At 42.2% G+C, this 18,287-nt stretch overlaps 2 protein-coding genes across 2 annotated transcripts; one reads left to right on the top strand and one right to left on the bottom strand.

The window, feature by feature from the left end:
- Window positions 1-683: 683 nt before the first annotated feature.
- On the top strand, window positions 684-1,075 carry LOC108530438 (60S ribosomal protein L39). The gene has a single exon (XM_017873377.1). It carries the CDS (start codon window positions 736-738, stop codon window positions 889-891), a length of 156 nt encoding a protein of 51 aa, XP_017728866.1. The 5' UTR covers window positions 684-735; the 3' UTR covers window positions 892-1,075.
- A 7,682-nt stretch (window positions 1,076-8,757) lies between these two features.
- On the bottom strand, window positions 8,758-11,993 carry RTP4 (receptor transporter protein 4). The gene is made up of 2 exons (XM_017873376.1): window positions 11,735-11,993; window positions 8,758-9,554 (listed from the first exon to the last, which is right to left on the bottom strand). The coding sequence occupies exons 1-2, from the start codon at window positions 11,887-11,889 to the stop codon at window positions 8,969-8,971; spliced, it is 741 nt and encodes a 246-aa protein (XP_017728865.1). The 5' UTR covers window positions 11,890-11,993; the 3' UTR covers window positions 8,758-8,968.
- Between the last annotated feature and the right edge of the window lie 6,294 nt (window positions 11,994-18,287).

Below are 18,287 nucleotides of genomic sequence, written 5' to 3'. Positions count from 1 at the left end.
TTGGTTTTCATTTTTTGTTTCTCTGCTTCCTCTTCCATGTTTCCATTTAACTCATCCTCAAACTCTGTTAGAAATATAAACTTCTCTTTAAACACTCAAATGCACCAGATAACCTCGTTTCCTTTTGTTGTTTCCCTTGGGGACATCCCCCCATAACCTTCCATCAAATGGCCCCAATCTAGATGGGTTTTTCTCTCTAGGCTAGCTGCACAGTGAGTGTTCTGGGAGCTTTTTAGTGTCTCACACGTGGTCTTGGACAGAGAGCCAAGGATACTTTGATATTTTAAGAAATCCTCTACCATGAAAGGCAGAGGCCAAAACAAGTAGACAAGGGGAAAGTGAGACAGAAGAGGTAGTCAGTGAAAGAACCGGAAAATGATACACCCGAACAAACAAAGGCATTAATGCCTCAGATATTGAGATGTTAAGTACAACCCCATTGTAATTCCGGGTCCTGTATATGTGACCTGTTTCTGTTTGTTTGTATGTTTATCTGTTTCTTATTTTGTTTTATTTCCAAAGGCTTTTAGGATATCTTTGTATCTTACATCAGAAATTTCATAATGGTGTGACTTGGTACAAATTTTTGTCCATTCACTGTGTAGGTGGCCCTTTGGTGAACCCTTTAAATTAGGCAATCACGTCCTTCAGTTCTAGGAAAGTTTTTAAAAGTATTCCTTTCGCCTCTTTTCCTTTCTCCGCCATCGTGGTGTGTTCTTGCCTCCACTTCTCGCCATGTCTTCTCACAAGACTTTCAGGATTAAGCGATTCCTGGCCAAGAAACAAAAGCAAAATCGTCCCATTCCCCAGTGGATTCGGATGAAAACTGGAAATAAAATAAGGTACAACTCCAAAAGGAGACATTGGAGAAGAACCAAGCTGGGGCTATAAGGAATTGCACATGAGATGGCACATATATTTGTGCTGTCTGAAGGTCACGATCACATTACCATATCAAACTGAAAATGTCACCACTCTCTGGAGAGTTCGACGTATTTTCCTCTCTGAATCTATTATGAATGCGTTGGTTGGCTGGGTTCAGTAATAAATATGTGAGGCCTTTCATTTCAAAAAATAAATAAATAAAAGTATTCCTTTCATAATTTCCTTCCCTTCGTTATCTCTGTTTCCTATCTCTCTGGTGCTCCTGTTGTTGGATATTGGGCCTTGTGGACAAATCCACTAGTTTTATCTATTTCCTGTTTTCTATGTATGGGCGAGTAGGTGGGCATTCAGTAAGGATATTTCTTAATTTATGCAATTAAAAGGAAAAAATGAATGCCAAGAGACTGAAAGCTGCACGCACACACGCACGCACACACACACTCACATAAATCAGGGCTCCTTTTCTTGACAGAGAACTGAGCTGATTTTCAGACTTGTAACTCACTGACTGAAAAGGCCAGGTCCCTAGGAGAAAGAATGCTGCAGGAACTCCCAGTCCTTGCCCAAAGAGATGTATGACCATGCATTTGGCTAACTAGATGCTGGGGAAGGCAGAATACCCAGACATTTTGAGAACTTTTGGATTCATGGTCTGAATTGGTCCCCAGGCATCTAAAGCAAATAATAGCCCACTGTTAGAGAGGAAGCATGTGGGAACCAGGTAACAGGAGGAGTTCTAGTTCAGGTTAGACTCACCATGGGTATACTGGTTCCATGGACTCACCTAGTGGCCATTTCCCCAGTTCCTGAATTTGTCACTGGAAAGGATACATGTGATCGATGGCAGAACCCCTTGCTGATTCCTTAGTCTGTGGGTTAAGAGCTGCTATAATGAGAAAATCTGAGAACCCTCCTTAAAAATCCAACACAAAACCCTAAAATATTATACCTCAAGGGAAATTAGTGTCATCCTTAAGACCTAAAAGATACAAAGATGGTAATCTCCAGCAAATTTTCATTTAATTCATCAGTCTGGCCCCTAAAAAAATGAATCAGATCCTGGAGTATGACACTGGACTACCTCAAACAACCAAGTGGAGATCCCAATTGCAACTACTGTGCCAGAAGTGATATTTTTGTTGGACAAATTAACATAGCTTCAGATATATGGTATATGGACACTGATCTGGCATGTGCATTCTTTTTCATCCCTAACAAGGAGGATCAGAAGTAGACTGTATTCATTTGGGAGGATAATAGCATACATTTACACTTTTGTCCCAGGGTCGTGTTAACCTTCTCACCCTCTGTCATAATACAATCTGTAAAACCTGATCCATCTGGACATTCTGAAGACTATCACATTGGTCTACGCTATCAGTGAAATCATTGATGAGTCAAAAGTGGCAACTGCATCAGAAGCCTTGGTAAGACACATTCACTCCAAAGAGTGTGAGATAATCTCTATAAAGATTCCCTGCCAAATCAGTAAAACATGTAGGGGCATAGTAATTTGGAGCGTGCCAGGAAAACACTTCCAAAATAAAGGTCAAATTATTACATCTGGACTCTCCCACCACTAAAAGGAAACACAACACCTGATAATCCACCCTGCTCTGACCCATTTACCAAATGACAGAGAAAGCTGACAGCTTTGAATAGGACCCAGAAATGGAAAGGGACCTGCAGCTGGTCCACAATGCAAGGTAAGCATCTTCACCCCATGGGCCATATTATTTGGCAGACCCTACGGACTTAGAGTTATCTGTAGTGGGAATTGATAACATGCATTGTTTATGACAATCTCAGTGGAAAACAAAATACAGTTTATAATACTTGCACTCTGAAGCAAGACCATGCCATCTGCATCAGAGGATTGTATGTCACTCAAAAACAAAAACAAACGAACAAACAAACAAAACAACTCCTGCAATCTATGTGGCTGTGGTTGAGTTAGAACTCATGACCATGAGACATGCAAAGATAATGGGGCCAGAGATGCTTATCATGGCTTAGGTTCAAAAAGGCCCATTAAGTCCTAAAACCACTAAAAATCCATCAAAATATGGAAGCAGTGCAGCCAGGTTAGAGAAGGATAAGTCAGGGCTAGAGAACACAAGCGAGCTAGATAAACTGGTGGCCCAGCCCCCACGTCAGCCACCACTGTTGCATTAGTACCTCTCCCTCAGCTCACATCTGGCCATGGAGTGGCTGTGGTGGTATGCAGGTCGGGGGGGTGTCACTTTTAACCAGCCAGCAGAGGAGGGAAAAGGCCAATCATGGTTAACCGATGGTTTAGTTCAATATGTGGTGAAAGCTGAAAACAGGCTGTGGCTGCATTACACCCTCCATCAGGGGTGGCCTTGAAAGGTAGTAGAGAGAAGAAATCCTCCCAATGGGCAGAGCTTTGATTGGTGCACCTGGTCACCCACTCGATTTGAAAAGCTAAATGGACCAGTAGGCATAAGTATAGACTTACATGCAGTAACAAATGGCCCAGCTGATTTTTCAGAGGCCTTGAAGGAGAAACCTGGGAAGATCAAAGATTACAATAAAGTTTGGGGAAGAGAAATGTAAACAGATCTTTAAAAGTGAACACAAACTGTAAAGATCTCTGTATTTTATTTTAATGCCCACCAGAAAGCACCCATCATGGAAGAGGCACTAGGCAATTAAGTAGACAGAATGTCTATGCCAGTTGCTGATGGCAGACTGTGTCATCTGCCACTCCAGTACTGGCACTATGTGTACATGAATGGAGTGGCCATGGAGGTAAGAATGGAGGGTGTGCATGGACCCAACAATATGAGTTTCCACTAAGTTTGATATGAATAATCTCACTGCTGAATGTCCAATCTGCCAAGAATACATGAGCCCTCAATGTGGCACCATGCCTTGAGGAATCAAACCAGCTATTTGGTGGCAAATTGGTTACATTATATGCCTTCCATCATGCAGAGGGTAGTGATTTATCTTGACTGCACTCAGCACACACTCCAGACATGGCTTGCATTTCTTGCATGCAGAGCTTTGGCCAGCACAAATCTCCAAAGACTTGTGGAGTATTTGATCTGCAAACCCAGGATGCTTCATGTAATGTACTAAATTGTGCCCCCTCTCCCCCCAAAAAAAGTATGTTGAAGAGCTAAACCTTAGTACCTCAGCATGTGACCTTATTTGAAATTACAGTCATTAAAGATGTAATTAGTTAAAATGAAGTCATATTGGAGTCAGGTGGCCCCTTGATCCAATATTACTGGTATTACTGGTGTCCTTATTTAAAAAGGAGCTTTGAACACAGACATTAACACAGGGAGACTGCCAGTTGAAGATAAAAGCAAGAATCAAGGTGATGCTTCTACAAGCCAAAGAACTCTAAAGATTGCCAATAAACCACCAGAAGCTAAGCGATAGGCATGAAACTGATTCTCTCTTACAGCCCTAGCAAACCAACATAGCACGTAATGTCTCATTAGACCAAGGGAGAAAATTTGTAGCAAAAGAATTTCAGAAGGGCAATATGACCATGGAATTTCCTGGTTTTACCAAATACTGCATTTCCCAGAAGTTGCCAGCCTGATAGATTAATGGCAGATCAATGATTTTTAAGATGCAGCTGTGGTGCAATTTAGAGATGCTATTTTGTACAGATGAATCACCATCCACCAGAATGCGGTATACAACCTGAATCAATTACCATCACATGATGCTGTGGTCACAATAAGTAGAATATATGGGTCTGGAAATCAACAAGTGGTTTAGGAGTAACTGTTTACAATGCTTCACGTTAAATCACTTGCCATTTTCTGTGCTTCCCATTGCCACAACTCAAGGCTCTGCAGGTCAAGAGATCCTAGATGGTGAATGGTTCCACCAATAAACACAGCAAAAGTCCCTTGTCTAGCTATGGCCAATCATTCCTGAGATCCGTTGCCAAGAGTGCAGCAGACCAGAAAAAGAGTTATGTTCCTGAAAGCAAATCAAAACCACAATGATATACCATCTCACACCAGTCAGAATGGCTATTAAAAAGTCAAAAAATAACAGATGCTGGCAAGGTTGTAGAGAAAAAGAATGCTTTTACACTGTTGATGGGAGTGTAAATTGGTCCAGCCATTGTAGAAGACAGTGTAGTGATTCCTCAAAGACATAAAGACAGAAATACTATTTGACCCAGCGATCGCATTACTGGGTATATATCCAAAGGAATATAAATCATTCTATTATAAAGACACATACACGCATGTGTTCATCACAGCACTATTCACAATTGCAAAGATATGGAATCAACCTAAATGCCCATCAGTGATACACTGGAAAAAGAAAACATGATACATATACACCATGGAATTCTATGCAGCCATAAAAAAAGAATGAGATTACGCCCTTTGCAAGGACATGGATGAATCTAGAGTGGGTTGTCCTTAGCAGACTAATGCAGGAACGAAAACCAAATACCACATGTTCTCACTTGTAAGTGGTACTTAAATGATGAGAACACATGGACACACAGAAGGGAACAACACACAGTGGGGGCTACCAGAGGGCAGAAGGTGGGAGGAGGGAGAGGATCAGGAAAAATAACTCATGGATACTGGGCTTAATACCTGGGTGAGGAAATAATCTGTATAACAAACCCCCATGACACAAATTTACCTATATGACAAACTGCACATAGACCTTTGAGCCTAAAATAAAAGTTGAAACAAAAAAGAGTTATCTTCCTGATCATCAGAGGGAAATTGGACTACTATTAAACAATGGGTGTGGGAAGAATATGTTTAGCACCCAAGTGATTCACTGGTGCATCTCTTGGCATTTCCCTAAGTTTGATAATATTTAATAGATGGACAAGGGAAGAAGCCACAGACTGAGAAGGACCTGGCGACCCAGGGCTCAGAGTCCTCAGGATAAGTGTTTGGACAGCCTTATAGGTTAAGCCACCTAAACCAGCAGAGCTGTTAGGATAAGGAGAATCAAGAACTGGAGGTAGAAAAAAGAGATTATGGGTGTTCAACTGCTGTCCCAAGACCAGATGCAGTGGTAGGGGCTTAGTTTATCCACTAACCTTCCTCTTGTATGTTTCTGCTAGAAAAGAATCCTGGAAGACCTTTCCCCAGATGTAGACTGTTTATACAAAGCAAGTAGATTAGAGTTTTGCAAGATGTGGATTGTAGTGGAGGCTTTGGTGCACCACTCACATCACTTCCTTGAAGACTAAGGTGCTCATTGTCCAAGCTTTTGGGAACATTGCCTATTGGATGTGTGTAGCTGAGACTCTACCACAGATCTGATTCCAGCCAAAGGTAGCTGTCTCACCTAGGGTTATCCCACAGGATGATGTCTAATTCTTGTCTAACGAATATTATACCTTCTCTTATTTTACTGAGGTATAATAGTTTTACTTTTTAAATTTTTTTTTGTTTTTGTTTTCTTATCCTGTAATCATCTCTATTTCTTCACAGTCTTTTTTATTTTAACTTTTTTTCTTCTTTGCCTTTACATTAGGGGATTTTATCAAACATTTGAGAATCCCTTGGCAGTCTGTCCAGTCACATTTAAGGTGCAAATAAGAGACCTTAAAAAGCCACCTGCAAGCTCTGGCAGAGGGGATTAGCATCCGATGGGTTTACTCTGAGGTTATCGGAGTTGACTATTTCATTGGAGAAGCCCCCACCCCCTTTCAGTATATGTATTTTCTTTTATCTTGAGCAGATCCATTTTTCTAGAAAAGGAGTCCTCCATTGTTCTGTGTCTATGAGGGATGGACAGGCAGGCTATAAAACTGGCTCCAAAGGCTGATAGTGGGGTAAGAGGCTCTCATTATTCAGTATGTGAACACCCATGATCTTTTTCATTGCTTGTGACTCCTCCTTTCTTAAGGATTTCCCTGAGCCACAGTCCCTGTGAGAAATGTCTTCAGAGAAGCAGCCTCCATTCTTCTCCCTCAGTTGGGTAAAGTGTGGTTACTAGGCTGCTTGGGAGAGGAGAAGGAAACTTGGTATAGTCTTTCAGCCAGCACTCCCATTTTTGCCTTCCCAGTGCCCATTTTCAGAGCTACTTCAGCCTACAGTCTCAGTCTGGAGCCTTTTTGGAATTGTGCCACATGAATCACATCTTGGTTTTTCCACACTAAACTTATATTCTGGCTCACCCTACTCTGCTAAGTTGGCTACCTGCCACTAGTCCATCAGTGTTCCATCTTCTAACCATTCTCCTTGCCCTTCTCTATTGATGCCTTTATTTCCTTTTGCTGTCACTCGGTGTGATTTCAAGAGAGATCAGAGGTAAATACATGTGATCAACCCTCCATGTTTTATCCCCACCTATTTTGTAGATGGAGAAACTAAGGCCCCAGAAGGGATTATGACTTGCTGAGGTCATACAGCGTTACCAGGCTATGAATAATAGTTTCACGTAGATCCCCAGGCCAATGTACTTTGTCAAAAAAAAACAGAAAGGTATGAAAACAGGAGGAATTCAGGAATTCAACAGTGTGGTTTGGGGAGGGGGTATGTAAACAGAGAGAGCACTGGTAGGGGGATCACGAAATAAAATGAAGAGATATGGCCAGAAAGAAGGGAGATATTTACTAAGGTCTCTTGGCCTCTTATATTTGTCTTCAAATTCTTTCAAGATATTTACTGTTTATGGGACCCTCTTTCTGTGTTTCCCACTATTCTATTGCAAGACAGACTTCTCACTATTTCTATTCTGTACTCCATTATTTCCCAGAAATAGACGGTATTTTAAAAATGTGGTTCTACTCAAATTGCCCATATCTATAAATGCTTGCAATGACACCCCATTGCCTATGGGATAAAGTTCAAATCCCCTTGTTTGTCAATAATTTTGAACTAGGTAGGAAGAGAGGATGACAAGGAAAAGTAGAAGGAAGAGATGGGAGTAACTTGACAAAAGAAAGGAATAAGTGCTGGTGATCAGCAGAGGTTGAAGATAACTCTGAGGTAATAAGCTTGGGTAACTTGGGGGATTTAAAACAGGAAAGTCAGAGGTGTTTTGAGCTTGGCTTTAAACATGACAGCCACACAGAATTGCCTAGCAGACAGATGAAAATAAGGGGTGAGGGATGCATCAGAGGATCTCAGGATTGGCAAGTTCTTTTGTGATTCCCAATCCTGTGCTGAAAGAAGTGAGAATATGATAACTCCAAGGATCATCAAATCAAAGGGAATCTCTTTGAGATGGAGATATTTGAGTAGGGGAGAAAGAAGAACAAGAGGAGACTGGTATTTCTAATGTATAAAGTGCTCTTTTTTCTATTAAACCTGAAGCACACCTAAAACATAATTCCCTGATTCATACTGTAATATTGATAACTATATTCATTTCTTATTGCTTCTCTAATAAATTACCACAAACTTAGTGCATTAAAACAAGACAAGTTTGCGAGCAAGCAGTTCTGAAGGCCAGATGTCCAAAATCAGTGTCACTGGGCTAAAGCCACTTGTAGGCAGGGCTGGTTCCTTCTGCAGACTCCAGGGGAGAATTTGTGTCTTTGTCCTTTTGGGTTTCTAAAGGCTGCCTGTACTCTTTTGCCTGTGACCTCTTCCTCCAGCTTCAAAGCACTTCAACCGCTTGTTCCATTGACAGATCTTTTTCTGATTTTGAGCTTGTTGCCTCCCTGTTATAAAATCCTGGTTCTTATCCACCTGGACAATATGAAATAATCTACCTATTTCAAGGTCCTTAATTACATCTGCAAAGTCCATTCTGCCATGGAAAGTAACATGTTTATAGGTTCTGGGGATTAAGATGTGCATATGTTGGGAGAGACCATTATTCAGCCTACCACACTTTCTGAGCTATGTTGATATCACTGAATGACTTAGGGAATGAATGATTGAAGACTTTTTAGCAATTCAACCATATTTATTACTAAATTTATTATGTGTTTGGTCATGTTTTACACTGTTTTCAGAGGATAACTAGGAAACCAGTGTTTATTCCACAAACTTGATCCTGCTTGGTCTCAAAGCGAATTCTCAGTTATATTAAAATGGCAGCCAGTTCATTGATTACCATGGAATTAAAACAAGAGAAGGTGGCAAGCCTATTTTCGTCATTCTGATGTAAAGCATTTGACTATAATAAATACAAGCAGCAAAATAAAGACACAGATGGTCAATGGAGCTGGGTCTCGACTGGGCCCTAATTCCTCATACCCTCTCCCCTTAGCCTCTTTTGTCTCAGCTGACGGGTTCTTGCCTTGGTTTGGGATGTATACAGCACCAATTCCAGGTGACGAATTCCCAGTCTTTAGGTGGGAGAGTAGGGATTTGGATGGCTTTGTCATGTGACTTTTTAAGCCCTGTCCACAGATGCCCAGAGTGCACGCCTCACAATTGGCTGTGTCATGGGATCCTTCCAGGGACACTTCCAGGATTACTGGCATTTCTGGAGACTTCCTTGTGCCATTTCCATAGTATTTCTTCAGTATATGCTGCACCAGGTTGCTCAGAATCCTCATGGTGCTATCCGAGGAGAACTCAGGCATCTCATATTGGGACCAGGAGCATTTCTGGCACCTTTGGCCAAAGAGCCTCATGCGCACCTGGCCCTGAGATGTCCAGTGCTCCCAGGACGTGTGGCACAGAATCTGCACCTGGGCAGAAGCCCAGCTTCGCTGGCAGGAAGAACACCGGAACCTGCAATCAGAAGGAAGATGCCCATTATGCCTTCATCTGGTTGTTAACCTGAGGGAAAATGGTCCTAGCCCCTGTTTCTAAGACCCTTTTCCATTTGAAAAAATTCATGTGATTTAAATTGTCCCAGTCATTGATAAACAGGAACAAGAAGGATTATGTTTCAGATAATACTGAGTATTCACCCATATGTTACACCAATCCTACCTCTTTGGTAGTAAAACATCTCCAGATGCCTCTGAGGGAAAATCATATCTGCCATCTTCCAGAGAAACTTGTTCCTAATTTTGGTCATAGAAAGCTTTGGTAAAGTATCTATTTTGAGGCATACACTATAATTGGTGTTTTACAATTTTATCTCATTTCATCTGTGAAGTAAACACTATTAAATCCAATATCCAGATAAGGAAACTGAGTCATGAAAAGGCTACACAACCTGCTTAAGGACACACAGGGTAAATGTTAGAGGCATGTTGCTAATTAATCCCAGGCCATCTGAAATTAATCTTGTTTGCCTGCTGTAACACGTTGCCTCTGATGAGTAGTGTAGCTAATCTCTCACACCTGGAGAAAGAGCCTGCCTCTCTCACACCTAGGTTGAAGATCCAAGTCCACAGTTTACATCAGGAAGACCTTGGGCAAAGTTCTTCCCTTCTATAGCCCTCATTGCTTGAATCCATAGAAAAAAATTCCAGGGTTATACTAGCAGCATCAAACGAGACGATGTATGTGAAAACACTTTGTAAACTACAAAATGGTTTTCAAAAGCTGATTGATATTTTCCGAAAGTATACCAGTAGGTTGCTTTTTCAATCTCAAAATGACAATCAAATCAATTCATCCCAACAGGAGAAACCCTTTCTTCCTGTTTGGAGGAGTGCCAGAACGTTGTGAGACATCACGAGTCCCTCAAAAAGCTTTGGCTGGTGTGGAAAGAAACATTACACAGTTCCCTGGATTAGAAGGCAGAGCAAAATGACTGCTATATGGGCTCTGACAAGTGACTTGAAAACTGTTCTGGAGAGGTTTGGGAGGCTTTATTTAAACAACAGATTCTGCAGCTAAAAACGAGCATATACTGTATTTGATACAATATACAATAATACATACATTATTTATAAATTTATTATTCTGAAATACAAGTAAATATGTATATATAATTATATATCATTTGTGTATACATACACATATATATTTTATCTTATCCCATTATCTTACGGGAATGTATAAGAAGGAATACTTACTCTGCCTAGGAGAACCAGAGAATGCTTTTAGGAGGAGGAGGCACTAGAGTAGGCCTTGAAGGATAAGCAGGGAGGGGTGAGGGGAGGGTCTGCTGAACAAGTAGAACTCCATGAACAAGGGTGTGGAAGTCTGAAAATGCATGGCATGGCTAATAGTCCATAAGGAATGGAGAAGGCCATACCTGAGGCAGGATGGGGCAGGCAGGTAAGCTGCGTAATAGGTCAGATGAAAACTAGACTGAAGGTCCTGTGTGTCATTTAAAAATAAATTTGATTGTCCAGGTCAGCAATTCTCACCCTCCTAACATGGGCAAGGAAACTGGTTCCTGCAATCTGGAGGCTTGCTGGGGGTTAAAGAGGGAAGTGCTGAGTAAGGGAGGAGTATTACTTGGTTACTCCATGAACTGGGTTTTAGATTTAGTCTTTGCAACATCAATCTCTCCTATTATCACCAGGCCTGCAGTAAAGCAATGTTCAGAGTAATTGCTTGATCTTAGCCAATTCTTAGGATATTTAAAAAAAAAAAAAAAAAAAAAAGACTCTGTCCCAGGCTTGTACTGAGCAGGGCCAAGGCCTGGAGAGCTGCTGCAGCTGGGGGATGTTGGTCAGGACTGCTGCGGAGACTGCAAAAGACTCTGGAACAAATGAGGTGGCGAGAAAATAGAAGGGCAGATTTATGGAACAGGGGGCCTTCTCCAGGGTTTTCCAGAAATATTTATGGAGGGAAACCTAGTAAAAGAAGAAACTTCCTGCAGTTAAACAAAATGGAGGTTTGGAGTCATCTTATCATTTAGACCCTCTTTAGTACTATGACCACAATAGGATGGAGACGCTGGTGATATTTACTGCTTCAACAAGCTCTCAGAGGAATAAATCATGCTAAGCTGAGCCTGAGCCTCTGTTCTCAGAAGGGCTATGGCCTGGGAAACCCACACTCACCAGCCAAATGCTCTCTGTTGGTATTGCTTCCACCCGTGAGCCAGGCAGTCTTGCTGAAGGTTTCCATCCAACTTCAGCGTCCATTTGGCCCAGGGTTTTGCCTCTTGGATTAGTTCTTGAAATGTCTGCTCCCAAGTCCGGATATCTACAACCATTTTTTCCCTCTGAAGCTCAGAGAGTACCTTTCAGGTTTGCTCGTTTCTCAGGAAGAGACAAACAGTTTCAGTTTCGGTGTTCAGTTTCTGTTACTGTGTGTGGATATGAACTGCTTTTTTTTTAACCTTCATTTTACACTGTCTGGGGACACAGAACAAGTCTTTGTTCTGAAGACAGAGCGCAGTAGAACTTTGTTAGCTAACAGGCCTTGCTGAGAGAGAGAGCTCTGTTCTAGAATCTAGGGTCACATATAAATTCGCTTTTATTTTATTTCTCTCATTTTTTATAATAGGCAAAGCACTATTTTGGCACTGGGATAAAAGAGTATCCTGTAGCTAAGAAACGGTTCCTACCCCAACAGATGCTCACACCCTGGTGGAGGAGACAGGGCGGTTAGGAGCAGAAAAAGGGAGCACGTGTTTCACGCTCATCTCATGCACCTGATGAATCCTCACCAGTCCCCCGAGGTTGGATTATTCTTGGAATTTTGCAGGTTAGCTGCACAGAGAGCTGGGGTACTTTGTCCAAAGACCCTCAGTTAATGAGCAGTAGAAGTGAGACTTGAACCCGGGTCTGTGTGACTCCAAACCTGCCACGTTTCCGCCCACCTCACTCCCTGAAGAGAAGCTGAGAATGGCATTTCAGGTTCCAGGCTGGCACACTGGAGCCAGTGTCAGAGGAACCCAAGGGAGATTTCCTGGGTCCTGAGGCAAGAGGTCAGCTGCAGGAAGCGATTATCAAATTCTGCCCTTCACTCTGTAAATGATCTGGAAGGGCAAATACACACAGGTGTGGGGGCCGTCTTTCAGTGGTAGGATACAGAGAGTTCCCATTTTGGGGTGAGGGATTGAGACCAGGTGACCTTTAAAGACACTTGTAAGTCTAAAATGTGGAGATTCCAGAGAGTAAGCTTTGTCCTCCTGGGGCTTAAACTCAAATGGAGGAGACAGGACAAGCAGGATGCTTAGGTCTTTAGAAGCCCCGCTACGTCTTCTGTGTCTGAGACAGGATCAGCCTCAGTCTTCCTGGGTTTTCTAGGCTTCCATGTGCCCTGTTAGAGACTCAGAAACACCGTCTCTCTTTCCTTCCCTTCCTGGATACCTATGTCTATACACATGATATAGGAAGCTCTAGGAACTTGGAATTGGATCCACAGGATATTAGAGTTGGGAAAACCCTTAGAAATCAACTTATTCCTTTTCCCTTTAGCTTTTATACATGAGAAAACTGAGGCTGGGCATGGTGGCTCACGTCTGTAATCTCAGCACTTCAGGAGGCTGAGGCGGGTGGATCACTTGAGGTCAGGAGTTTGAGACCAGCCTTACCAACATGATGAAACCCCGTTTCTACTAAAAAAAAAAAAAAATTAGCCAGGCATGGTGGCGCATACCTGTAATCCCAGCTACTTGGGAGGCTGAGGCAGGAGAATTGCTTGAACCCAGGAGGCAGAGGTTGCAGTGAGCTGAGGTCATGCCATTGCGCTCCAGCCTGAGTGACAAGAGCATAACTCTGTCTCAAAAAAAGAAAAGAAAAGAAAACTGAGACCCAGAGGAATAAGATCTCTTGCCTAAGGTCACACAGCAAATTAGTGCCAATACAGGGCCTCGCTCCGGGATCTGCTCTCTTGCTCTGCTTATGCATAAATCATTTCTCTACCCTTTCTCTTCACTTTCCTCTGGGTTCAGGATCCCAAGTCCACACTACATATTCTGTATCTTCAGAGTGTGTCTTCAGAGAGTCCCCTTACCCCTGACATCTCAAATGCTCTGATTTTCCCAAAGGGACACTTGACCAGTCCATTGCACACCCTCATGATTTCCTCTCGTTCGTGTGTGCCCTTTGATATACCCAACCGTTCAGGTCAGTCTGGTCCTTTGCTTAGGGGGTCAGCAGGAAGATTAAGGGTAATGTGTGTTGAAGAAACACACTCAAAGTGCTTTTTCTATTCTGTCACCCAATAATAACACAAAAGATTTCTAACCTAATATGTGGGGGGTTTCCTCACCAACAAGCAGTCACTTAATTCTGCAGAGGACACCAACGAGATGACCTCTTATTCAATTCAATTCTAATATTATCTATCCCAACCCAGCATGAGATCCCATGGGTGGAGGGCCCAGTCCACAAGACTGTTCCCCTACAACTTCAGACTGGGGCTTCCCGTCAGTTGAAAATCCCACATTATTTTACCTGTACCTCTGACTAACTGGTTATACATTAGGATTCCCTCCTTAAGTTTGATTAATTTGCTGGAGTGGCTCGTGGAACTCAGAAAAACACTTAACTTATGTGTGCCAGTTTATTATAAAAGCATTAAAGGGGATACAGAGGAAGAGATGCAAAGGGAAAGGTATGGAAACGGGCACAGAGCTTCCATGCCCACCCTGGGCACCCAGTCCTCTAGGGGCCTCCTTGTGTTTGGCTATCCTGAAGCTGTCTGAACGCTGTCTTTTTGGAGCTTTTATGGAGACCTCATTACACAGGAGTGATTGATGAAACTATGACCATTGGTGATCAACTTTGCCTTCAGCCTTAGAGATTAGGGGATGGGACTGAAAGTCCCAACACTCTAATTCTGCCTGGAGCTTTCTGGTGACCAGCTCTCATCCTGAAGAGACCTGGGAGCTGCCAGCCACCTGTCATTTCATTAGCATACAGAAAGATCTCTTCAGAGATTCTAAGGATTTTAAGAGTTGTATGCCAGGAAATGGAGTCAATGATCAAATATGTATTTTACAATATCACTTTGAGATTTGAGGGCTGGATGAAGCCCACTACCTACCTTCCTCATCACCAAGAAGGAACAGAAAAAGAAAGAGAAGGAACAGAAGACAAGACACCCACTTCTGCAACCCTACAATGCACTTAAGCCAGTTGGTGGGCTGTTTGTTTGTTTGTTTTCACCAAGGTATTGTAACTCCAGAATAATAGAATTGTGGGACTTGGTCATTGAAAGAGACCTTAGATATCTTGTGACAGCCCCTCCAATTTCACTGAGACCCAGTGAAGAAAATGACTTATCCAAGGAATGCAGTGTGATAGCTGCAACCTTCGAGCTTTCAATTGTTGAAGCCTTATCCCAGATTGGTTAAAGAACTGCTGAGAGACAGACAGCTGGGAAAAAAAACAAAACAAAAGATCCCCAAAGGGGAAAAAAACAAACAAACAAAAACTGATGAATTCTGAAGAAGGGTGGCATAGCAAAATTTAGATTCCTAACAGTTCGGAGCTGAAATGAATCTACAAGATCTTCTAATCCTGGGATGGCAAGCAATGTCTCTCCCCTTTTCTTGTCTAAGACAGACATTGCCAATCAATCTTTTCACCTTTCCCTCAGGGTCTGGGTGTAACTGAAGAATTTCCCTCATCACAGCGTTCTAGGCAGTCCCTAGAAACTGACTAGTATATGAAACATTTTTGCCATTTCTGCAATGGTCCAATAAATTACAGAAACTGAAGTCAAGATAGATTTGGGTTAATCAAGGCTTAAGTTCCGTTTTTGTAACCTTAGGCATGCACCCATTTTTGGAATATCACATGACCCATCACAAATAGGGCTAGCACAAAACTTAACGCATAGAAATACGTTCTTCTTGGGGACATTTTAGGCTTGGGAAGAAAGGAGGCTAGACAAGAGTGATGAGAATTGGCGGATATCGAACTGAAAGAGGAGATGAAAGTCTATGGCACTTGGCTGGCAAGACTGGCTCTTCCCCCAGGATACTTGTCCAACCTCTGTCTTGGTGGCCAACTGCTCTGTAAAAGGCGAAACAAGAAGTAAAATGAAGTGTCACACCCAGAGCCAACTGCTGCTCAGGCCTAGGGGCTAAGCCTGCTAAGAACACCATTCAGGACAGCAAAGATTAAATTAAAGATAAAGTCTGAGAAATAGCAAGAAGAAATGTATAAAATCAAAATAACTAAAATAAAAACTTACAAGTTTCCAAAGGGGCCGTTTGTTTCACAGCTGCTGTGAAAATCTGCTTGGCCTCAGGCCTTTTCTGCTCTGTTCCAAGGCTGTGGTGAACGTAGGTACCCTACATATGCAGAGTTTTAATCACCCCATACCAGGCCAATATCAGAAGACAGGCAGGCCAAAGCTGTACTCTGTAAATGAACTTTTCTCCTGTCCCTGATTCACTTTACCCATCTCTCACTCCTGCCCTCAGGGATCACTTTTCAGATTAACTACTAGCAACAAGTTCTTGCCTCAGGCTCTGCTTTTAAAAGAGTTTCAACCAAGACAGAGAGCAACTTATTTTCTTTTTCTTCTTCTTCTTTCACGTGTAAAAAAGTCCACTTCCAGTCTGACTTGTAAGAAGCTTGGAAGTCATCACCCCCATCCTCATAACAAGAGAAAAGCTGAACAAACTGAAAATCAACAACTCTTCTTAAGTCCAATAGAGAATTGAAGTCGTAGGGCAAACCGCTACCCTGAAAACTGGAGCGATAGATGGGCAGATACAGGGAGTCCCAGCTTATCAGAGTCAAAGTCCAGAACGGAAGTTCACAGCCAGAACTAGTACTGGTAGGGTAAGAACACTTTAAACTGAAATTGGCAATTGCTGGAAGCTCAGTGACAACAAGCTTGAGAATTAAATAACTGGGGGGCAGGGGCTCGGTTTTAGGAGAACCCTCACCTTTCGTGAATTTTACCTCCAGGAGCCCCACCAGGTTGTCACTATGAAGATAGAGAAAAATCTTCTTATGCTTTCATCATGTGAGGGGAAAATAACCATTTTGTTAACACTCAGAAATCTCTGTTCTCCCTAACAGTCTGCCCTCAAGGGAAACGATTTCACCAGAGTAACACACTTGAGTTTACCAATGCCTAATCAACCTGAGAGAAAGGAAATGTGAGCAATAGGAACTGCCCCCACTTGTTTCGTGTGTGACCTCCTTTCTGCGTGGCAGTGAGGACACAGCCCTCCACGCTTGCAGGGTCAGGAAAAGAGAGTCTGGCACAAGCTCAAGGAGGCAGGGCTGCCTGCGTGCTTTTTTCTAGGAGAGGAACCAAGTCCCACACAGTTCAGACTAATTCTCTACTCAGCTAATAATATCTGGGAGAGAAATAAAGAATTCAATCAACCATCAAAGTTTCTAAACATATTACAATAATAATTAAACCACCAAGCCGTGGAAGAGATTTTAAAGATTCCCTAAGTTCCATTTATTACTTGCTGGCTTTGTAATAGTTAACACCTAAGTTATAAGTAAGAACTTGGATACTATTCCCAGAGTTAGTCAATGGAAAAAGCAATGAACTTAAAATTATAAGACAAGGTTATCAATTCCACTTCCAATACTTACTGAGTTACTTAATCTCTGTTAACCTTAATGTCCTCGGCTGTAAAATGGAAATAATACTCAAACCATTAGATTTAATGATATATATACTAATATGACATAGATATGGGCTGTAATAAAAAAAGAATTATTTCAAAAAAGAAAGACTGTGAAGAGGCATAAGGTAATAGGACTTAAATGGAATACAACATTTGAACTCATTATTTAATGAATGAGAAAGAGATAAGTGCTCACATATGGAAAGGAAAGAGATATTTAGAACAAGAACCTAGAAAGTGTCTGTGTCTGTGTGTTCGGGAGAAGAAAAGCAAAAGATAAAATGAATAACTAAGATTTGGAGCACTTTATCTCCTCGAATGCACCTTTATACCCGTATATATATGGTTCCTACAATAACCCAATGGTTTATGTCCTTTGTCAAAGATGTTTCCGAATGGACGCATCTAATGGAGCTTTGTAAAATATAGATATCCAGGTCCACCTCTGGAAATTGATTCCACAGGTATGGGATGGACTTGTATTATTTAAAAACTCCAGGCCGGGCGTGGTGGCTCAAGCCTGTAATCCCAGCACTTTGGGAGGCCGAGACGGGCGGATCACGAGGTCAGGAGATCGAGACCATCCTGGCTACCACAGTGAAACCCCGTCTCTACTAAAAAATACAAAAAAACTAGCCGGGCGAGGTGGCGGGCGCCTGTAGTCCCAGCTACTCGGGAGGCTGAGGCAGGAGAATGGCGTAAACCCGGGAGGCGGAGCTTGTAGTGAGCTGAGATCCGGCCACTGCACTCCAGCCTGGGCGACAGAGCGAGACTCTGTCTCAAAAAAAAAAACTCCAATAATGATACTTAAATACTCCAGGATAAAAATCACTATAAATAGAAAATATAAAGCTTGGGAAGTTTGAGTTACTTGCCAAGATCTCACTGTATGAGTAGCAGAGGTACGATGTGAAACAAGGTGCTTTAACTGCCACTTGTGTGCTTTCTTCCATAGTGAAAATCTGGAAGGCAGGGTCAGCCTCTGAGTCTATTCATTATGACTGAGTTGACCTGGCACTGGAAAGCAGCTTGCTGTCTGATGGATGGAGTCC

This window comes from Rhinopithecus bieti, unplaced genomic scaffold (assembly GCF_001698545.2).
Source record: "Rhinopithecus bieti isolate Rb0 unplaced genomic scaffold, ASM169854v2 scaffold_5626, whole genome shotgun sequence".
NCBI classification, from domain to species: Eukaryota; Metazoa; Chordata; class Mammalia; order Primates; family Cercopithecidae; genus Rhinopithecus; species Rhinopithecus bieti.
The sequence above is the reverse complement of the archived record's forward strand: the minus strand, read 5'-3'. Positions and strand labels throughout refer to the sequence as shown.